The 21,211-nt window shown below is 42.2% G+C and overlaps 1 protein-coding gene across 4 annotated transcripts in view; it reads left to right on the top strand.

Moving 5' to 3' along the window:
* The first annotated feature begins 10,081 nt into the window (after positions 1-10,081).
* CIITA (class II major histocompatibility complex transactivator) overlaps positions 10,082-21,211 on the top strand; it is a 33,634-nt gene continuing 22,504 nt past the window's right edge. Inside the window, exons 1-2 of one of the 4 annotated variants that reach the window (XM_075436792.1) lie at positions 10,082-10,397; positions 19,503-19,646. In XM_075436792.1, the coding sequence (XP_075292907.1) occupies positions 10,097-10,397; positions 19,503-19,646 (445 nt within the window). In that variant the 5' untranslated portion in view covers positions 10,082-10,096. Of the gene's footprint in view, positions 10,398-13,880; positions 13,948-14,427; positions 14,517-18,197; positions 18,397-19,502; positions 19,647-21,211 lie in introns of those variants that run through there. The other 3 variants (XM_075436789.1, XM_075436790.1, XM_075436788.1) reach the window with 3 other exon arrangements.

Raw genomic sequence — 21,211 nt, 5'->3', positions numbered from 1 at the left:
GAAAAATGGTTTCCGAGTGTCTCAAGTGAGGAGTATAAATACCCACTGTTGCACAGTAACTGGTTTTGATTCTAGAAAGTGCAGTAGTGTCTGTATTCCTTTCAGTTAGGAAAAAATAAAGAAAACATTACATATTTTTATTAAATAGTTTGTTTTATCCTGTGTATTCACTGTGTGACTTTAGGCCTTATTTAACTCCTCCTGTAGGAATCTCTAGTGCAGTTACCTGGGAAACAAAATGCTATGCAGTTATGGATGAGTTTACTTCGGTATATTATTCTGTTGAGACTGTGTGGTGGTCACTTAGAAACAGCCCAGACAAAGGCATACCAAAGCAAAGCCACCAGCTCTCTTCTGGCTTGGGGTGCATCGCTTCCCAACTCTTCGGATGCAGACTGCTTAGTTTAGCTTTATATGTCTCCTGATACTTTCAAATTTTCAGTCATTTTCAGCAGCAGTTATTGGTACTTGTTACTTCTGCAAATCACCTTTTACTTCTCACTTTGGGAACTCCAGAAATAAGGAACTTGGTCTGTTTGGACACTTGTCAAAAGTTTGGTTTAAATGACTTCATAGACCTGCTGTGGTAAGCACGAACAGGATCCGTTTTGCAGAGCGGCAGTCTCCTGATTTCACCAGAAAAGATGCCTGGGGTCCCTTCCCTGCTTCACTATATGAATTTAAAAGGCCTGTACTCACTCACACAAGTATCCAATATCTTTCCTGACTTAAGCCAGTCCCCTATAGGCTTGTTGAGAAAGAAAAAAAATAATGTAAAAGTAATCCAAACCTGTTAAGTAAAAAACCCTAAAGGTTATCAGACAGTTGAGAAACTTAGCACAGCAGGAGATTAATACAACAGACTGAGTACTGTTGCTTCTTCCCACAGCATTGTCCTGGAGAAACCAGCTGTGCTCATGGCTTGAATGGGTGCACTCCTCGCTGGGTAACAAACTGGCTGGATGGCCAGGCCCGAAGAGTGATGGTGAATGGAGTTAAATCCAGCTGGCGGCCTGTAATGAGCGGTGTTCCCCAGGGCTCAGTACTGGGGCCAGTCTTGTTTAACATCTTTATCAATGATCTGGATGAGGGGATCGAGTGGTCCCTCAGTAAGTTTGCAGATGTCACCAAGTTGGGTGGGAGTGTCGATCTGCTCAAGGGTAGGAAGGCTCTGCAGAGGGATCTGGACGGGCTGGAGCCGAGAGGGGGCCAAGGGGCCCGAGGCCAACTGTATGAAGTTCAACAAGGCCAAATGCCGGGTCCTGCACTTGGGTCACACCAACCCCATGCAACGCTCCAGGCCTGGGGAGGAGTGGCTGGAGAGCTGCCTGGCGGAAAAGGACCTGGGGGTGCTGGTCAACAGCCAGCTGAACAGGAGCCAGCAGTGTGCCCAGGTGGCCAAGAAGGCTAACAGCATCCTGGCTTGGATCAGGAATGGTGTGGCCAGCAGGAGTAGGGAGGTGATCATGCCCCTGTGCTTGGCACTGGTGAGGCCACACCTCAAGTACTGTGTTCAGTGCTGGGCCCCTCACTACAAGAAGGACACTGAGTTGCTGGTCTGTGTCCAGAGAAGGGCAGTGAGGCTGGTGAGGGGTCTGGAGAGCAAGTCTGATGAGGAGCAGCTGATGGAGGTGGGGCTGTTTAGTCTGGAGAAGAGGAGGCTGAGGGGAGACCTTATTGCTCCCTACAGCTACCTGAAAGGAGGGTGTAGTGGGGTGGGTGTTGGTCTCTGCTCCCAAGTAGCTAGTGATAGGATGAGCAGAAATGACCTCAAGTTGCATCAGAGGAGGTTTAGATCGGATGTTAGGAAAAATTTCTTCACTGAAAGAGTTGTGAAACATTGGAACAGGCTCTCCAGGGAAGTGGTGGAGTCACTGTCCCTGGAGGTGTTAAAAAAACGTGCAGATGTGGCACTTTGGGACATGGTTTAGCAGGCATGGTGGTGTTGGGGTGACAGTTGGACTTGATCTTGGAGATCTTTTCCAACCTTGATGATTCTATGATTCTACTGCTTTCTCTGTAAAGATAAAAGTTGAAGTTGCTTATTAAAGCTGTAAGCTTCTTATTCATTAGCTATTTTTTCGGTTTTTTTTTTTTCCTCTTGCTGCTAGTAATCTCTATATAGTCTTGTTCAGATCCCTGAGGCACTTGCTGGACAATTCTTCAACCTCTGTTTTCACTGGCAAGGTCCACTTCATCTTTCGTTGTGGAGGCTGTGGTTAAGCAGCTTTTGCAATGTTTGCTTGCATTTGTTGTTCTTATTTATTCTAAATTGGTGTTGGAGGAGTGGTAAAGGCAATAACTTTCTCAGAAACAAGCAGAATGTAGACAAAACACAAAAAAGAGAAGTAAGAAAGTGTTCCTAATCTGGTGATGCAATGAAGTGAGAAGCTGTTACCTACAGATCTTAATTCATTTGACCTGCAGGTTTTTGTGAAGCAGACTGTGGTACCTACTTCTACAGCATTCTGGTTTAATAGTGTCTTTCCTTAGTTTGTTAATACATTTTTTTCTGGTTCAATGAATAGCTTCAGCTCCCTAAAATTCCTTGCATTCAGTCACAGAGAACTTGAAGGGTTGTCTGAGGAATTAAAATTCGCAAAATCCATGCTGTTTCTGTAGGCCTGAATGATACAAATAGGGAGAGGTGCACAGGATTGGTCTTTAGGTAGCTGAAGCCCCTGCATAAGCCACCCTTGGAACAGGGTCTGGCACATTGACTGCCTGTTCCTTACACGATACACCAGGTGCTGCTGGCGATAGCTCGCTCTACGTGCAGGACACAGCACTGATCCTCTCCTGGGGTGAGGGCCTCAACCTCTTCTGGCAAAACCAAAAGCAAGGTTGGTGTCTGTGGTCTCTGAGCCCCTTTTGCAACTGAGTCTGTGCTCCAGAAGAGACCACAATTCCCTCTGCTGCCTGGAAGGCGGTGAGCCTGGTGCTCCCGGCTTGGAAGAGCAGGAAGCTCTGGGCTGTGGTGGAGGCCCTGCAGCTGCTCTGGCGAAAGCTGTTCTGCCTGGCTCCCCCACCAGAGGGTGAAGCATTTGTTTCTCCTGTGAATGGGCCCAAATTCATGATCCACGTGTAAATAAACACCAATTTAAAATACTGAATAAACCTTGGAAGAAGGGCAAGGACCCAAAACTGTTTGTTTCTCCAAGAATACGCTGTCTGACTTTCTTCCTTCGTGCAGGGTAGAGAAGCTTCAGCAGAGGGGTCGAGAGCTCCCCTTCCCTGCAGCAGAGCAGCCCAGAGACCACACTGTAGGGCTGCAGAAACGTGGACCTGAAGCTCCTGAAGAAGGAAGTGGAGTGACGGGTCTACGACTCCACATTCGCTGGCTGCAGTTACAAGAACAGCAGCACAGCTACTGCAGTGAAAGGCATGGTAAGCACCGGCTTATTCCAGTGACCAACGGTAGAGCTGTGTCTGATGTGGATTTTGGTATCTTTTGTGTCTGGTGTGTGTTTTAGATGACAAAAATCAGAAATGCTCTAGGGAAGCCCCTAAAATACATGGTTTCTGCAACTGTCAGTGTAGTATTTTCGCCTAGTTTTCTTGCCTCCATCATTCTGAAAGTTGACACAGAGCTGTGGTTTTGCACACATCCTTTTCCTTGTTGGTTTGGACTTGCATTTGTATTCTGTTTCCCATTCTTGCTCTGTTTTATTTCAGTGTAAGGGGATTTACAGCTTTTTTTTGTCACATGCTCCAATGCGCTAGTGTACTGGACTGAACTCCAGTGGCAGTGACAGAAAGGACATGAATTTCTTTTCTTTTATTTCTTCTTTTTAAGAAATGGCTTTCAGATATAGAAAAATGACAAGTCCTTCCGTTAACAAGACGAGTACTGTTGTGCACTGCCTGTGTCCGAACTACTGCTAAGAGATCTGCGCGTTTGTAATGCTCACAGACTTCTGGAAAACCAAGGGAAGGAATAAGAGCTTTTCTCAGCGCCTTTTCCTCCGTCCGTAGGCCAGGCAGCAGCTGGGGATTGCTGCAGGTCCCGGTGCTCGTGGCGTTCTTGCAGAGCACGCAGCTGCAACCAACTGCTAGTGAAAATGCTTCACGCTCAATCCTTGGCTTCCTGATGAAATAACTTGTGCTAGTAAAAATAGCGTAATAAAAGAACAGCATGCTTATAAATTGACAGTGCTTTAGCAAGATAGTGTTAAACCAGCAATATTTTGTTAATTTTCAGTTGTCTCAGTATTTTTTCACTGGGAAGTTCCAGCGTGTACCGTAGCACAATCATTCTAGTGCCAGTGAAAGTAAAGAGTCCCTGGGATTCAGATGAGGAAGAAAGTGGCAGAATTCATAGTTTAAACATGGGCCTATCAACACAAAGATAGTTTAGAAAATATTTGATAGCTTGCTGCTGAAAACAGCTTCATGTTTTTGTCTTTGTACCACTGCCTAATTCTCCACAAAGAGTTTTGTGGTAACTGTGTCCTCTTGGCACAGCAATGACCCTGGTCTGTGCAAGCTAGGCTGGCAAATTGGTGTTTTGTTGTTGCTATTATTTATGTTACTAAGCTAAGAGTGCGAGATTTATGAGTTTTTATACTTTAATTTTAGAGAAACAGAAGAATTCCATTGAACATTAATGGCAGACTGGCAGCAAACTTGGATATCCCAGCCTAATAAAGGTAGAAACCAAGGTAACTTCTGCCGGAATGCCTTCTGAAGTTAGTCTAGCAGGATTTTGAAAAGTAGCCATCTAAACAGGTCTTTCATTCAGCCTGCCTTGCTCTGTCAGCCTTCTGAGAATGCTTGTCCAAAGTGCTGTGAGGGTTGGAACGACCACAAATACTTGCAGCCCTGATCTCTCTTTGCACCTGCTAGACTGGAAATTCCCAACCCTTTGAGTTCCTAACCTCACTTGAGAAAATTATGCTCTGGGGAAACTGCCAGTATGACCAGCAGCATTGTAGTGCGTTACCTTGGGCTCTATGCCATGTCTCAGCTGCAGGGCTCGTGCTGCCCTACTGAGGCTCACCACAGTGTTTGGGAAGCAATGTGTAGGCGTGGAAGGATGCTGAAAGACTTTAGTGCATCAATGGAAGCACAGCTAGCTTCTGAGGTGACAAAGCAGGGAAAAGATGTGATCAGACAGCTTTAAAAACAAACTCTGGGGAAAAAGACAATCCCACAATCTAAAAGACCTCACATGTTCAAAACATCTTCCAAAATATCACACCTTTACTTTGTTACTGGAAGTCATTTTCCTAACAGACATAAAAGGTTTCACATGAAGAGCTGTCAGCCTCAGCAGAATTACTTGGGCCATCCTATGTGTGTGCAGGCACCACAACAGATACAGCACTGGTAACCGATGTCTCCATGCTAAGATTTGCCCAAAGCAAGTTCCTACAGTCCAGCTTTGTTGAGCATAACAAAGTTAGGGGAGAGTCTCATAACCAGATACTCCCTGAGGGCAGCATTCTCTGCTGCTCAGGGACACGGCTGCAAAGTCCCTGTTGATTGCAGTAGATACTGTATGACTGAGATGTGCTTCCTTGAAAATTCCTTTTCTGTTGTCTGAGCCGTTGGCTCTATCTTCGAGCTCAGGTTTTACAGTGAGCTGGTGTCTTTGGCCCCTCTGGCCATAAATTGGATTCAATATCTGAATTTTTGTTTGAGATTCCTTCTATCCAGGCTGAATAGCTTTGATGTACTGCTGGATGAGCAATTTTAAACAAATTTCCTTACTTTCCGATTGTAATGACTCAAGCCTGTGTAAGATATAGGCATCAGCATTTCACTACTTTCCTTCCCAGGTTGAATGTACATACCCAGCTGCACAACTTCCCTCCTGTTCCAAGGATTCTGTTTAACTGACACACAGCCGATGTAGGTAAGAGTGATGTTTCACGGCAGCCATATCTCTTTTTAAAGATTGTCATGGTAGTCTTCTCATAGTCCAAAGGAAAAGACATGTCTTAGCTATAGAAAGTGCTAAATAATAGCAACATAAGAAGCAATAAATAGTAAAAACGTACAGCCCAGCTTAGTTCTCTTTTTCACACACATTGTTTGTGCTGTGACACATTTTGAAGCGGAAAATTAGTTAAAAAGGAGAACTTGTGCTTTTGATTTCTCTGCATTGAGGGGAAGTATCACTTCTAAGTAAATATGATGCTGCTCGAAGTCTACAGCTAATTTTGAAATCCAAATAATCATAGTAAAATCTTAGAAGTTAATTTCACTCTTTTTCCTAGGGACAGCGAAGCAGCTGAAGGTGTACCAGCGTAGGCCGGGTTACTGCCTTCAGCACCCAGCAGCGGGTATGTCATGAGCCTTAGCAGATCTCATATAGTGTCAAGACAGTAAGAACTTCTTTTTTATTTATACAAATGCAAAAACAAAAGAGAAATCACATTTAGTCATTTTCTCAAAATTGCAAATTAAGACTGTAACAGCACTAGAACTTGAATCAAGTTTTCAAAGCTTAAGCTGCTGTAGTCCCCTTTCCCTCACTTTGGCCTTGGCTACAAGAGAATCAGCTTTGAGGTCAAAGGCAGAGTACTTCCAGCATGTTATTGCTTGGTATGCCTATTGCCCAGTGAAAGCCAGGGACACCTGTACAGACACCGCGCATCCTCCCAGATGATGATCTCGCATACCTTTTTGGAAAACTCCTCAGGAATCCTTAAAACATGTGGGAAGAGTAAAGCAGGAATCAGCTTGAAATCTTTGCATGTTAACACCTGTGCGCAGGCAATCTCACTTCTGAGCTGTCTCAAATCTAGATGTAACAGAAGAAACAATATTGTGTTTGGGTTGAAAAGGCTAGAATGTCTTCCTCGTGGTGAACTTTGCTTGGGCACATTGTCAGGTGGGAATTCATGAAGGTGTGAAACACTTGCAGAAAATCTGCTTTTCTCATGCTTAAGTGGCAATCCCAATGCCGTATTACAAGGTATTTTCTCGCTTGCTTGTCGGCTCCGGAGGCAACTATCCTATGGAGGGGAGTTGTTTGCCCATAGGAGAACAATCTACCATTCCCACATTATTATATCCCCTCACAGTTAAACACACTTCTGCCCTGGAGCACTGAGCAAGGCGTTCTGTATCTGGGCTTTTGCAGAGCTAAGGTGCAGCAGGTTAAGGAGTTGCCGAGTCTGGCTGAGGATTACAGTTTAAATTGAGTTTTTTCTTTTAATACATAGCTTCTCGTGTGGCTTGAACTCTCCACCTCCTGTCAAGAAGTTAACTTCTTAGTCAACTTCTGCCTAGAGAATTGCTGCCTAGAGGGGCCTTGAATGTGACTGATGGTGCTGAGAAGGGTTTCTGCAAACTTCCATGGCCAAATAATGGAAACAATACCTTTTCTTTTTTTTTTCTTTAATCTGTTGAACCTGTTCAAGAGGACACTGATTGCAGCAGAAGCTGAGATTGAAACTGTCTCTCTTCCCCAGGCTGTGGTAAACTAATTTGGATTTTCCGTGATAGCAAGCAGTTCCCAGCTTTCTGCAAGGCAAACACCTAGCTGCCTTCAGCATGTGTTCTGCTCAACAAGATGGGAAAGTACAGGTGGAGGCATCTTATTCAGTGCAGTTTTATGTTGATAAATCTAAGGGACACAGTCTTTTTCGCATAATAACCCAGGAGCATTGCTACTCTGAGTTGGAGCTTATTCCTACTCATACTTCAACAAGACCAATGTTGTCTCTTCTGTTTTGAATGAATGTAGGCAACATCTTTAAAGAAAAATACACTGAAAAGACAAATTCTGCATGAGATAGGAATATGCATGAAAGATCCAAGGGATTTACATCTCCATAAGGAAAATAAATCTGTTTTTGTCAGTTGCCATTTATATAGTTATGGTACAACTTGTTACCTACCTGCACTGCAAGTTAAAATCATACTACTGGATAGTGAGACAGCTTGTTTTCCCAGTGTTTTGCATGTGCAGCCTGATATTGAGCACAAACACGAACGTTTGGCAAAAGCAGCAAATTCATGTTATTCTACAAAGGTATTTTTGATCTTAACCAGAATTTGCAGAAGTGTACTTAAAAGTTTTATAAAGATTTAGCAAGTTCCTCTCAGTGCATTATTTCCTACTCAGTGGAATTATTGCTCTACTTTCAAATGTGTCCAATGGTGAAAAGAAATCATGGCAATATCCAAGTTAGTAAAACCTAGTAGCAAATAAAGAGAAAAATATTTAGATTATATTTGAATACTTATCCCATACTCAGCCTACAGGATTGTTTATACAGATTCCATCTGTAAGCCCCCAGACAGACCTAGAAGTTTTGCCCCAGTATTTATTTCAAGGCTGTAGGTTCTGCTATAACAATTGGGTATATCAAAACAAAGTAGGAAAAAGCTATAGCGGAAATGGAATTGATAGTAGTTGATAACTGTTTGCTTAACCACTGCCATCTTTATAATGCTGTTTCTTCTATTCAAAAACATTGAAATACTCTTCCTCAAAGAGTAACAATGCCTGAACACAAGCCACTGCACAACTTTGTACAGATCAGTAAGTAGAAAGTTTTAAATAGGCATAAGGAAGCACTGGATAGCATCTGTTTAGTTTTAGATATTCATTTTTATATATATGGGCCTCCTAAAAAAATATTTTCATGACCAAAGATCCAGAAGCGTAAAAAATGTATTGTCTTTAAAAAGTTGTATAGATGAGAAAATTCGTTTCATTTACAGCATTTGTTCTATCTCAGCAAAATTAGGAGTTTACTTTGCATCTTTAGCAATTGTTGTTAGCAGATGTAGCTACTATGAAAAAGAACCATATTAATAGCATTTAGTTAACCCAGCTCATAAATTCTATACCTTATTTTTGCTTCCAACATGACTGATGTTCGAATTTGGCTCAAAGGTGCTTGTATTAAACGTGTGAATGTTCTAATAACTAATGATATTCTCCCTTTAGATGCTGGCTTTGTAGATTTATTCTGTGTTGTGCAGGCAGTCACAATATACAAGACTAGTTAACAATCTTTGCACTCTTAAGAAAAAAATACTTTTAGATATGCATTTTATTGATCTGATGAAGATAATTTGCTGTATTCCTTTTACTCTGCTCTTACTGAAAACTCGAGTTTTTTTCTTTTTGAAGTTATCTAGTCTGAAGGCACCCATTCTTTATTTCACTCCCTGTTGACAAATGTTCTTATGACACACGTAAGACACTATTTATTGCATTCAGAAGTCTTTGAAGTGCCCTAATTAGACATTGCCTAGTCTTGAGGTCTGTAACAGAAGAGCAAGAAATGACTTAAGAAGGCAGTATTAAAAAAGACTTCTTAATAGTTTTGAGCTGAATTGAGGGCTCAGGCTGTAGTAGGTGTAGAGCTGTGTTTTAACATTGTGTTTGGTAGTATGGAAGGTTTGCTGCTTATTTACACTGGGGACTTGAAAACTATTCTGTTTAAGGAATTTTACAGTGTCTGCCCTTCGGAATAGAAGAATGTTGACTTTGAGTAAGAACTTGTTTCCTGATTATTTTTCTTCCTAATAACTTCAGATGTGACAGAAACCAGAGCCAGATTTGGGATAACTTTTCACCCTAGAGTTTTTACTGTGGTTCTAACCCAGTAGACTCTCATGAAAGCAGAATTTATTCACAATCTGATCTCTAATCTTACACTGGAGTCTCCAAGATTTAAACCTATCCCTCTTGCAGAGGACGTGTTTTGTGCTGAAGCTTTTGCTGCCGTTCTGATTCAGCACTGCCCTTGCTGGGCCCCCTAATGGGCCCGCACTGCACCTTGGCCAGGAGACAAAGATCCACCTGTAGCAATCCTTCCATAATGGGAAAAATATTTTTTTCAATTATTTTTTTCAGGTGACCATGTTGCTGATTGGAAAATTGTGTTTTATGAAAGAATTGTGGAAGAATTGTGCTGTTGTGTCATTTCTGAAAGAAATTATTTGTTGTTGGAAATGTTATTTAAAGGCTTAATCAAATGAGGAAATACCTCTGCTATTGCAGGCTAAAGTGTCTTAAATTTTTTTTTTTCACTTCATCTTTTTGATGCTGACTGAGTGGACTTTTTTTATTTTATTGAAACAGTTCAGATTTTGCTCAGACCTCCTTCAAACATCTTCAGATGCAAGTATGAACCTCTTTAAGGAGATCCTGCCTAGAGTAAGGAAGATTCTTTCAACTGCTACAGCCTCTGATGACCACGCGCTGCTTAACCTCATGCTGAAAGAAGATGTGATATCCAAGGAGTACCATCAAGCCTTGCTCCGTGAAAAAGACAGAGAGGACCTCGCAAGGAAGATATCTCTGACATTTGTGGAAAAATGGGACCTGTACTTGAACACTTTGGTTCCCCTCTGTTGTTTAAACCTCTATGGCGGTAAGCCTCAAAATGTGACAGATAATGAGCCAACAGGAAGCAAGTACATTTCTGGTAAATCAGCTTTTTTTTCTTTTTTCCTTTGTTAAAGATTTGCTTTTGTTTATTGCATTGTGGCATAGTGCAGAGTACATCAGTGGAGAGCAGGTGGGGAAGAGAAGGGAGCAGATTTAACACAAGAACAGCTAAAAGGAGATCCACCCATTCTGGGTAGCTACCAGATACCGATTTTCATAGCCAGGCCATGATAAAACTTGTTCTTCGCCACCTTTTGCAGAACCAGAAATGCAAAGTAGGTTAAAGATAAGGTCAGTTTTTCTCAACTGATGTACCAACCATTGCGAGTCTGAGCCGCATTTGCTCATGGCACGTGCTGGCAACTCATGTAGGGAAATCTCTTACCTTTTTCAATCATACATAGGAGGAATGCTCTCCACTTTAAATTCCAGCTCTCTGTAATCGACAAAATTGCACTGCCTACAAGAGACTGCTGCAGATTTGAGGAGGGGAAGTACTTAATGACTTATGAGGCTAGGTTCAAGAGTTTTGAGGTTTTTAGTGGGCAGCAGGAGGGATAAAAATGCAGACACCTTATAGTTCTGAGGCAGTAAACTCACGTTTAAATCTGATCCACCAAAGGATTAATGTTGTATATGTTGGAGAACAGGGGTAGCTCTGGGATGATCCTAACTTTGTCCATCCAATGTAAAATGACAGAACCCCAGCTTCAATGATAGCATTCAGAATTGCTTTTACAAAACCAAGCAACTGTAAAAGGAGAGTAAAAGAATGCCTACTAGAATATTCGGGTAGTCCTGTAAAACTGATGGAAGGACCCTGGGCTGCAACATAGTGAGAGGTATAAATTTTTTCCTCTCCTGTAACACAGTATTTGACATTACTTCTCAAGGCATGGATGAAAGTACAAAAGGAAATGTTGGGGAAAAAGAATTTTAAAAGTTCATGAGAGGCCAAAACACTGACCTGGAAGATTTTAGCTCTGTTATTACACACATTCAAATGAATGCCAAGAATTCATATTTTAATGTAGAATATCATAGCAAGTGGCCTAGTGTCACTCATGCTAGGAGTATATGTAGTCTGGTTTCTACTTTTAATTAATCCTTGAAGTGCTTGAAAAGATATCTGCTCCTTCTCATTTTGTCATGGTAGCACCTAAAATATCCCTTCAAAGATCTCCATCATGCCATGCGTGGCTCTGTGTCTCTGTCACAGAGCCTGTGTTTATTTGAGACATGACAGAGGGAAGTTGAAGTGCATCAGAAGAAGCATTAGTCTTCATCCATCATGTGTTCAACCATTGCCACTGTTGTCTAGATTTTGTAGTAGAGATAGGCTTAAAAAAAGCGGTTTCAAAGACATTAATTCACAAGGAAATGACTCAAATTGTATTAGAGACGTTAGTTTCCTTTGAAGCAAATTCTTTCCTGACTTCTGTTTTGAAATTTCTTAATTTTCAGCCTTATGGTCAATCATTGTTTCACTCTGAAGAAGCCTTGTAAAGAAAACTCAGGTCAGGAACAGGTTGATATCAGCAGGCTTATCACTAACTGCATAATAGTTTTGCAACTATTTCTTCTACCACAGTACAGATCTTCACAATTGCTGGACAAGAAAGTCCAAGCCTTCCCCCTCTTGCAAAGTGCGCTATTGACATCTGTTTTGCAGTGCTTCCAATACTAATCAATACGTTCCGTTCCCTCCTCTTGCAGTAGAGCAGTGTATCAGCAAACATTGAAGCAAAGAAGCTGATGGTCACCTGAGAAGCTTAGGCAGATCTCGGCTGTCTCACAGCCTCCTGTTTTCCAGTCGGCTTCTCCCTCTGTCTCTAAGACCATCTTTATAGACTAGTCTGCTACATGAACCGGTACTCTGATATGCTCCAGCAATTCCTTTCTGGTGTTTCTAAGCACCAATGGATGTTGTATGAAAAGTGGACAACCAGTCTTTACTGTGCTTAAGAACACAGTAAACAGCGGAACTCTTCTGTTCCCCAGACAGTCATGCTTGAAGTACACAGATTGCCTCGTAGGACTACAGCCTCAGAAGCTGGAAAAGAAATCTGCCTGCAGGGCTTGTAAAGGAGCTTATAACTTGTGGGGTTGTGATGCACATTAGAACAGGGCTAACAAATAACCCCCTTAACTTTTGTAGGGATTTCCCATGCAGCGGTTGTATTATTATCTCCTATCAAAACAGAACACTAAAATACAGAATTTGTATTTGTGCAGCCTTTCATTATTTTCTGCTCTGAATCCTCTTATATTTTATATATTATGTTATATATTATTGCTTCTCTTCTAATGTGCAAAGAGGAATTCCAAGAACACAGCTGCCTGGGTGGTTAGAGAGCCTGAAGAGGCTAGTGATCTGCATCACAGGTTGGGCCTCATGTCTCTGTAAATACTGGGAACAGATCAGCCATTTCCAGGAATGAAACAGCTTTACCTCTTCTCAGTGAGCGTGTTCCCATGGGATCTGGTGGAAGTGGGTCATCTCTGCAAAGGGAAAAGGCTTACACCGGTCAGCAGCCTGCTTTGCTTATGGGACCTGCTGCCTTGTGCAGAAGCCATTTGTTACCGAGCAGCTGATTAAAAACTTCCCTTACTGAAGCAGCAAGTCCTGGATGTCCTTCACTTCATCAGATCACACTTCTTTCATTTCCTCTTCAGACTCTGGTGGAACTTCTGTTATAAGCTATAGCAAACAGAATAATACTACAAAAAGTATTTGCTCACTTGAGAGTATATTGTCTTGCATAATTAATTTCTAATTTGTGTAGGTCTATGCATGATAAAAAATAGAAAAATAGGCAGAGAAGCTTGCAGAGCCGCACAGAAGCAGCTATAGGCATCACGACGGGAACATCATGAATGGAATTGGTTTGCAAACGGTTGTTTGTCTTACACCAGATAGGCACTGTCAGGGTAAGTGGTGACTGGATGAATAAACGTTCTGTCACATGCTGGTACAAGCAAACCCTGAACACCGTGTGCAAGCCAGACAAGGTCTATGAGCCCGTTTCATAGAACATCCTACTTTTCACTTTGGGCCAATGGCAACAGATACTTGCACAAGCTACCAAACTAATTTTGTATTGGTAGAATCTGTGAACATGTGAAAGAAGTACTTTCACTTCTGTTACACCAAATGAAGCTGCAAGGTAAGAGCGTCCACATGCTGCTTGCTTTGTTCTTGCTGATGGACTGTTAAACAGCTTGAGTTTGGGACAGATTTGAACTGGAATAAAAGAGGAGAGGAAGAATTCTGGGGAGCACTGGAAATTGTCGCCGCTGGCTCTCATCCGATTTCAGTTTCCAACTGAATAAATCAAGCTGTTCCTAACTGGTGGCAAGTGACCCGTAAACGTGACAGTGCTTATTATATGGGGGTGGCTGGAAGGGAGGTTCCTCTTGGTTTTCCTCTTTGGAATTCCCCCTAAGCCTTTAACATTTCTGCAGTGCCTCACTTGTTTCCTCCTTTCTGGTGTCACTTTCTCTAAGCCCTGGGCAGAGACAGCAGCTCTCCTTGGGTTTGGTACTGAATCCAGAGCGAAAGAACAGGAACTGTCCAGTTTCCTCAGGTCAGTTTTTCCTCAACTCTTGACTGCAGTGCTTTTGTCATGGTAAACTCATCTTATCTCACCTTTAGTAGATATTGGTAAGTGCAGTGTGTCAGTGTCTGGATTTGTATCGCTTGAAGTAGTATTAGGATGTGTGTGAATGCGGGTGACATTTTGGAGAATTTGTAGCAGTTTTGTTTTGTGACTAGCCCTGTTACTTGCTCAGAAGGTTGCTGAAGTTTGTTTCAGATTTTGTTACGAACGCACTTGTTTTCTGAATAAATGTTACTGCTATCGAAAGTGAAACTTTGATCATTGAAGAAACTGGCTAATTTCCAGTTTTTTCGTGGGTCTGGCAAGACATCCTAGAGCTTTACTTTCCCGTTTAGGAGGGCTGATATTATGCCTTGGAGAAAGTCTCTCAGTGCAAATGTACTTTTTCTGCTGAAAAAGCAAGGTGTCTGCTGTGCCACTTTATTTCATCTTACTGCTGGGATGGGAGAGCTGGGAACACCTGTGACACACGAGGCGATACTGGACAGGAAAGGCAAATTCTGCTCTCAAATCACAACTCTGACACCTGCAGGACGGTACGTTATTAGTCTGCCGGAACTCGGCTGTCTCCAGCGCAGGGCTAGTAGCATTTCTTTGTACAGCTAAGTTCACTGAGAGGCAGAAACTCCTTTTACCTGATATTTATACATTTTCTATCTTCTTTAAACTCATCTCTAAGGGAGACAATGGAGAATGTGGCAGGATACAGAGCTGCTTTTTTTTCCAGCGTCATGTCTGTTCTTCTTCCTTTTTAGACTCTCAAGCCCATGGAAAGTAACACACCACTCCATTGGCAAGATAAAGACTGTCGGTAAAAGTAGTATCTTTTGTTAAATTACATAATACAGCAGGAAAAGTTAAACTGGCTTTCAGATGTATCAGCCTTTCATAGATCTGAAATAGAAACTAAAACCTTCAAAGCTAAATATAAACTGAGCGCCGTTACTTGCAGTTTAGGCATAATCAGGCGATCTCCAAAAGGACAATCTGTTTGGTACCCGTGGAGCAGAGGAATTGTAAGTGATGGATTTGGGGAGAGGAAAGGGCCACGGGTGACTCTAGCATGGAGGGGGCTTCCTCCCTTCTCGCTGCTGGCTTGCCTACCTCCCAGAGAGCATTGCCCCACAACACTGCCTGCGGCAGAAGCAGCCCTGCCTTGTGGTGTGTGTATTGTGCACAATGACGTAACCTTTGGGGGTGCAGAAAAAGAGAAAAGACTTTCTAAAGTTGTTTGAAAAACACAGGCTTTAAAATTATGGCTGATGATAGTGAGCTTTTAGCTCAAAGTACCAGTGTTTCACTGGACTCCGTATTTAGAGTTTGATATAACCTGGGTTTTGTCAGCTTGCTTCACTCGGATTCGTGTGTGGCACTTCATGGGTCTGGTGTGTTGCAAGAAAATAACATGTCTTCAGCAGTCTTGGTGTTGAATTTTTCAAGATTCTGTCTTTACAGCAGCCATGCTCTCTTATTTTTCTGTAGTTGAAGACTTGGAGCTGTAATGTTATGTCATCTGGTGAAGAAATGTGTGATTTGCATGGCACTACTACTCTTTCCTATGAATTATCCTCAGCTGGCACAAAAATTAAATTGTGGGGGATTTCCTCTGTTTCTGAAATGACTTTACATATTTTCTTTTTCTTAACCTCTGTACACATGTGGGAGATTATTTTATCACCTGTCAGTTCAGATGTCAACGGAGTTTTTGGAAGGAAACCCCCTAACAAATCTCAGAAGCATACACCTTATTTTTGGAGTAAATGTTACATTATTGTCTGTACAATCATTCTCTGTTCTCCTACATACCATTTGATTTTAGTTAGTAGCAGACCCCATTGCTTGGAGTCTTTAATATGTTGATCCTTTAAAATATGACACAGATCAAATTATTGGGGCAAAATGATAAATCACAGCCACTCCCCCTTATGTCTAGAAATCTAAAATGCCCCATCTAACTCTTGAGACTTGTATGTGATTCAAGTGAAAACCTGCTCCTTCTTTAACTGGATTCTTTGTGCTGGTATGGCAGTGTTTGCTATTTCATTTTACAACTTTTCCAGCATTTTTAACTCATATGGTATCACTTGGACTCTAAAAGAGCATTGAAAAAAACATGGAGAGTCTTGGAAGTGAATCATATTGTGCTGTATATGCAAAATACAGACAAATGAAGCCCGAGCAGAAACCTTGCATGCTGAATCGTTGCAGAGGTAACACAAAGGGAAGACAGGTCTACTGAATACAGCAACGCAGCTGGAGTGTGTAGGCTGCTGGAGAAAGGAGGTGTTATTTAAAGGTTTAAAGAAAAAAAATCTGTCTTATCCTGTGTCTGAACAACAAAGGATTGAACTTCCTAAATGGCATGGAAATACGTTTGGAAGCATGTCCTATCTTCCTCCTGCCCAGCGCAGGCACTCTATGCACGGAGGCCTGCTGCAAAGGAGAGCACCGGCGTCCCTAGGGACCTCAGTCCTACGTCTGCAGGCCCCTGCGGGGTCTGTCCTCCTCCTGCTGAGAGCTGGCTCAAGTGGTCACAGCCCCAACACAGAAATTATTACGGGATCTTTTAGTCCTCTGATATGAAAATGTGCTAAACGCCCTTTTTGGCAGCACCGTATGGAATCCCAAAGGAGATGTATGATGAGTTAAAATCTTGTATGAAACAACAGAGAAAGTGCTGAGCAGTACAGAGCTTATTCATCTTCGGTCTCAGACAGGGGACTGCTGGGATGCTGTGAGAAGAAAGGGGAAGCCCTGGGAAAGGAATTGCTGTTGTAAACAACCTTGGTAACGTCTGGTTTCGTTTTGTGTGCTTCAGTTACAATGTGCAGCAAGAGTCTTGCTCTTCCCAGGGTGTAATTCTGCTTGCCTCTGGCACTCTTGGTGTAGAAATTTTTATCTTTCAAAAACTCCCTTCTTTTTTCCTGCACCCTTGGACAGAGTGCTTTGCATGGTGGCACCATGATTTTAATGCAGCAAAGCACAGCTGCTATTAAGAATTTGGTGGTTTAGCTACGGAAAGAAATCACAGCATCCCAAATCCACTGTAGTCAATAGAGTGACAGCTATGTATAGATTTCTGTCAAACCCAAAGTCATGAAGAAAAATGAGGGTAAGGGTGAAACAAATAAGGCAAGTAATCAAGTTTTTCATTCTTGAAAGAGTGGCAGTCTTCATTCTTCCCAAGGTAGAAGGCTACGTTTCTCTCTCTCCTCTGCTCCTGGGTTTTAGTCTGATTTTCAGCTCTCTGGCTGGACTTGGCACTGGCAAGACTTCCTCTTGGTTGGTTCCTGACTTCTTGACCATTGTAGCTGAAAGCATTTTGCATTACTTCTGTATTTATGCACAGGGAAATGCTATTGAAAGCAAGATTTAAAATAAGAAAAGCCCTTATGATTATGACTTAATTAAAGCTTAGTATTTCAGCGAAGATGAAGCAGGCCTACTTTATCTCTTCTGATAGAACTTGCCCCTTCCTTTGCCTGGTGTAATCAAGCAGTTTACTAATCACTGAACTTGGAGTATGCATTTGTCTGTCTTCAGTTACTTCTCTGTCACTAGCCCCAAAGCTATATCGACTCAGAGGTAATGCTTCAACAGCGTTATTCACAAAGTCCGGCAACCTGGCATTCTGAAAGGCCCAACTCCATTTGGATTTTACATTAAATCAACAAAGGAAAGGGCACTGTAAAATGTTGGAACAAACTGAAAATTTAGTCTGGTATGTTTATAACCTCATTCTTGGTTCTCATGCAGGTTTGTCAACTTCTACTTTCTGTTTATAGCATGGCAGGCAATAATATCAAATTTTTGTAATCTTGGTAACATTATGAGGCCATGCAACACAAAAAAGGAGAACTACCTGAGTATAGGTTGTTCCTACTCATGGGACCTCACTGTGTCCACCCACTCTTCTAACTTCTGGATCTAGGTTCTAATATCTTCTGCAGCAGAACAGAGGGAGGTCCAGTTCCAAGCTGTTCAGGGGGGCAGCCCCGTAGAGGGATAAGAGGGATGAAGACCAGTTTATAACGAAGCGGGAGGTGATAGAGTGTGTCTAGGTCTGCTCTGCCTTCTTTCATGGGAGCTGCAGTGTCAGCTGTATTTCTCTGTTTTCATGTTGCAGGTAGACTTCGTGGTACAGCAGGTTGCTCCACATTTGCACACCTCAGAAAAGTAGACATGTGCAGCCAGGGACATCGATGGAATTCTGCTAAAGGAACAATATTTCAGAGCTGTATTATAGTTATCCATCATTGAAAAATATGGTGCTTGATGCCAAGCTGAATCTTTTCGTGGCTGTGGTGTGTGGACACCTATTTTAACAGGATACAGTCTGGAAATTTTGCTAGTTGTTCATTTCATGCTGGCATCTCAATATTATGGTGGAGTAAATTACTTGGATCACCAGCCCAGGTGGGATTCATATCAGTGATCTGTAAACACTCAGGAGCCAATATTTGGTTTTGAAATAGTTTGATAAAGATGATGAATAATCAACAAGTAGTGTTATTCCACTGCCTGTGGAATATCCAGGAGGAATGTTTGAGCTTATGGTAGTGCCTGCTGCAGTAACTGGAAAGAAATAGCAAGGGTTCAAAATGAGGTAGAGGAAGAGATAAGCTTTATCAAGAAACGTAGCTGCAGCAATCTAAGCAGTTTTTGTATAAACATGGGTGACTGGAGCAAGGAGCACCTGAGAACAGTCAGATTTGTCTGGATACCTTATGGCACTCTGCTTGCAAGGCTGTAGCAATTCCCAATTCATGAGTAGGTACACTCACGGATTCCAAGGGGAGCAAGAAAGTTGATTAAAAAAATAATTGTGATAGACTCTATGAGTGCACTGTTACCAGAAACTAATTCCCCAGGTGACCATGCATTTCTGTGCACAATGAACCGCATGGTTTGGGAAAGAACTATATATAATAAGTGTTCTACCTTTCACTGTTCCTTCTTGTGCTGAGGGGATGTCTCCTAGTGCTGCCTCCAGGGCTTAGGAACTGGGTGTAGAATCCCAGCCAGAGGCTGCTTCCCCTGAGAAGAAATTGTCCTGATGGTAAAGAATGGGATTCTTCTTCCATCCTCTTCATAGAATCATAGAACACTTTGGGTTGGAAGGGACTTGTAAGGGTCATCTAGTCCAACCCCCCTGCATAGTAGTCTTCTCATTTCCCAGATACCTGCTGGATCTGTGCTTGCATCATTTATATCCTGATAAAGATACAGGAGTTGTGACTTATTCAAGACGTGGCACTTTTGGTCCAGGTGGTCAGACTGCAGTATCCCACTGCCCTGACTGAAGTAAAAAAACAGAGAAGTCTAAATGAAAGCTGTATCTGCATCTATAAGTTTAAGTAACTCGGGTGTATAACTCAACACGAGACTTGGTAAGCAGTACCAGTTCCACAGCCTTAAGATCTCAGTGTCTTGTCAACAGAAAGCCACAGGCAGGACTTGTAGTTTTAGTTGACAAAAGCTGTGGTTTTTTCGTAGCTAACAGTTTTGCAATTTGATTTCAGACAGCAAGAGACAAACCATGGATTCAGCATTCGTGTCGGAAAATGGCTATCTTGATTTGCTGCACAGTAATATCGATCCATTGCATCTGTATACTCTCCTTGATCCGAAGTCATCTGGAAATGAAGAAGGTGACTTCTCTGCAGGTTAGTAAAACAGTAAAAAATGCTGGATTATTTTAGTCTTCATGCTGTAAGTTATTACCAATGCCTCTCAGTTACGTAGCCATCTAATTGCAGTTTATCATGGTGGCTGGACTAAATTCAGCAGGCACTTGGTCTTACAGTATAGCTTTGTCTGTATCTGTACATAAAATAGTGACTGCTTCCAGGAACTATCACGTGTTTAAAACTGTACATATTTACAGCTTCCTGCTCAGTGAGTCTAACAAAACATACTATGCATGTCGCTCATCAAGGTCTGAGGCTAATGTCTTTGGCTTGGATATCGTTCAAGTAAGTAGTTTATTTGCAGATGTTGCTATCGTAAGCTGGTCAAGTGTAATTGTCAACGCTTTTGTAGTTTTGAGCCAAAAGCTTTGCAAACCAAAGACTTTCAGATGAGTTTGTGGTGAAACCAGTTGGCAAACAAACTAGCATTTCATTTCCTTCTGAGATCCTAATGCACCAACACAATGGATTTTCATTACCAGCTGCCATTTTACAGCTTCTGGGGGCACAGACCAGTGATTTTATGATTCTGTGATAGAGGAGAAAGCAGAAAGGCCAGGGTGTAAAGATGACAGTTTCTTGCACATAAATTCCTACATCTAATCAGATCAGGAGGTTGTCCTGGCTCTCAAACTTTCTGCTCCTGGATTTGCATGGAGGTTGTGGAACATTCTGCTCTCCCTGGGCTTGCTGGTATAAAAGTATCTGTGCTGCTGGCTGTGTTGTGGAGCAGTAGCTAAGCTTATTTTAAACAAATGAGCTGGACTGTGGGTTGAGATTGGCAATGAAAGGAGAACAGATGCATGCCAGATATTGAGTCCTGTAGCTCTGTGCCCGATAGGTATAAAACATTACCATATTGGAGGGTACAACCTAGCATCCTTGTTGCTTTCATGAGTGACCAGTGTCAGCAGGTACATGAGCAAATCAGTGGAGAACTGAGCAACAGAATCTGGAATCATCTTTGTGATTAATTATTTCCCAGGTTGAGCTTTGCTCTCTCACCTTCTGACTGTTCATAACACCTGCAGGAGTGTTTCTTCACTCCCATGGCCTCAATTGCTCAGCAGCTGAAAGTAGGATGAATTAGGGATCAAGGACTGACTCTTGTTGTATCAGAAATGTTTCACTGATTTGATTACTTCTGAGCCTTAGCAGTGCCTGAGATGATGTAGATAAATAGAACATTGTTGGTTCATGGCGCCGGTTAGTGGAAGCTGGACATCTCTGCTGTGAAGATGTTAGGGTGGTCCCTGGCATGGTTTTGGCCTTGACCAACTAGCAGTTTCACAGCCAATTTGTAGCTGCAGTTCAGCCGTCAGCATGGACCCAGCATCATTCTGAACAGGGAATTTGGATGGTACCACCATTTCCTGAAGAGTATGAAGGTTTAATAATATGGATGAGCCAAGGCCATACATGTATGCCTTAGTGTCATAGAACGAAAGCTGGAACAGTTTTATTTACTGGGAGAGATGAAGTCTGAGAGTTTAGCACAAGAAAAATGTTGATTTCTGGGTAACTATAAATTACTAAGAGTT

The sequence above is a fragment of the Opisthocomus hoazin genome, chromosome 15 (genome assembly GCF_030867145.1).
Source record: "Opisthocomus hoazin isolate bOpiHoa1 chromosome 15, bOpiHoa1.hap1, whole genome shotgun sequence".
NCBI lineage: Eukaryota > Metazoa > Chordata > Aves > Opisthocomiformes > Opisthocomidae > Opisthocomus > Opisthocomus hoazin.
This window is presented reverse-complemented; position numbering and strand designations above follow the sequence as displayed.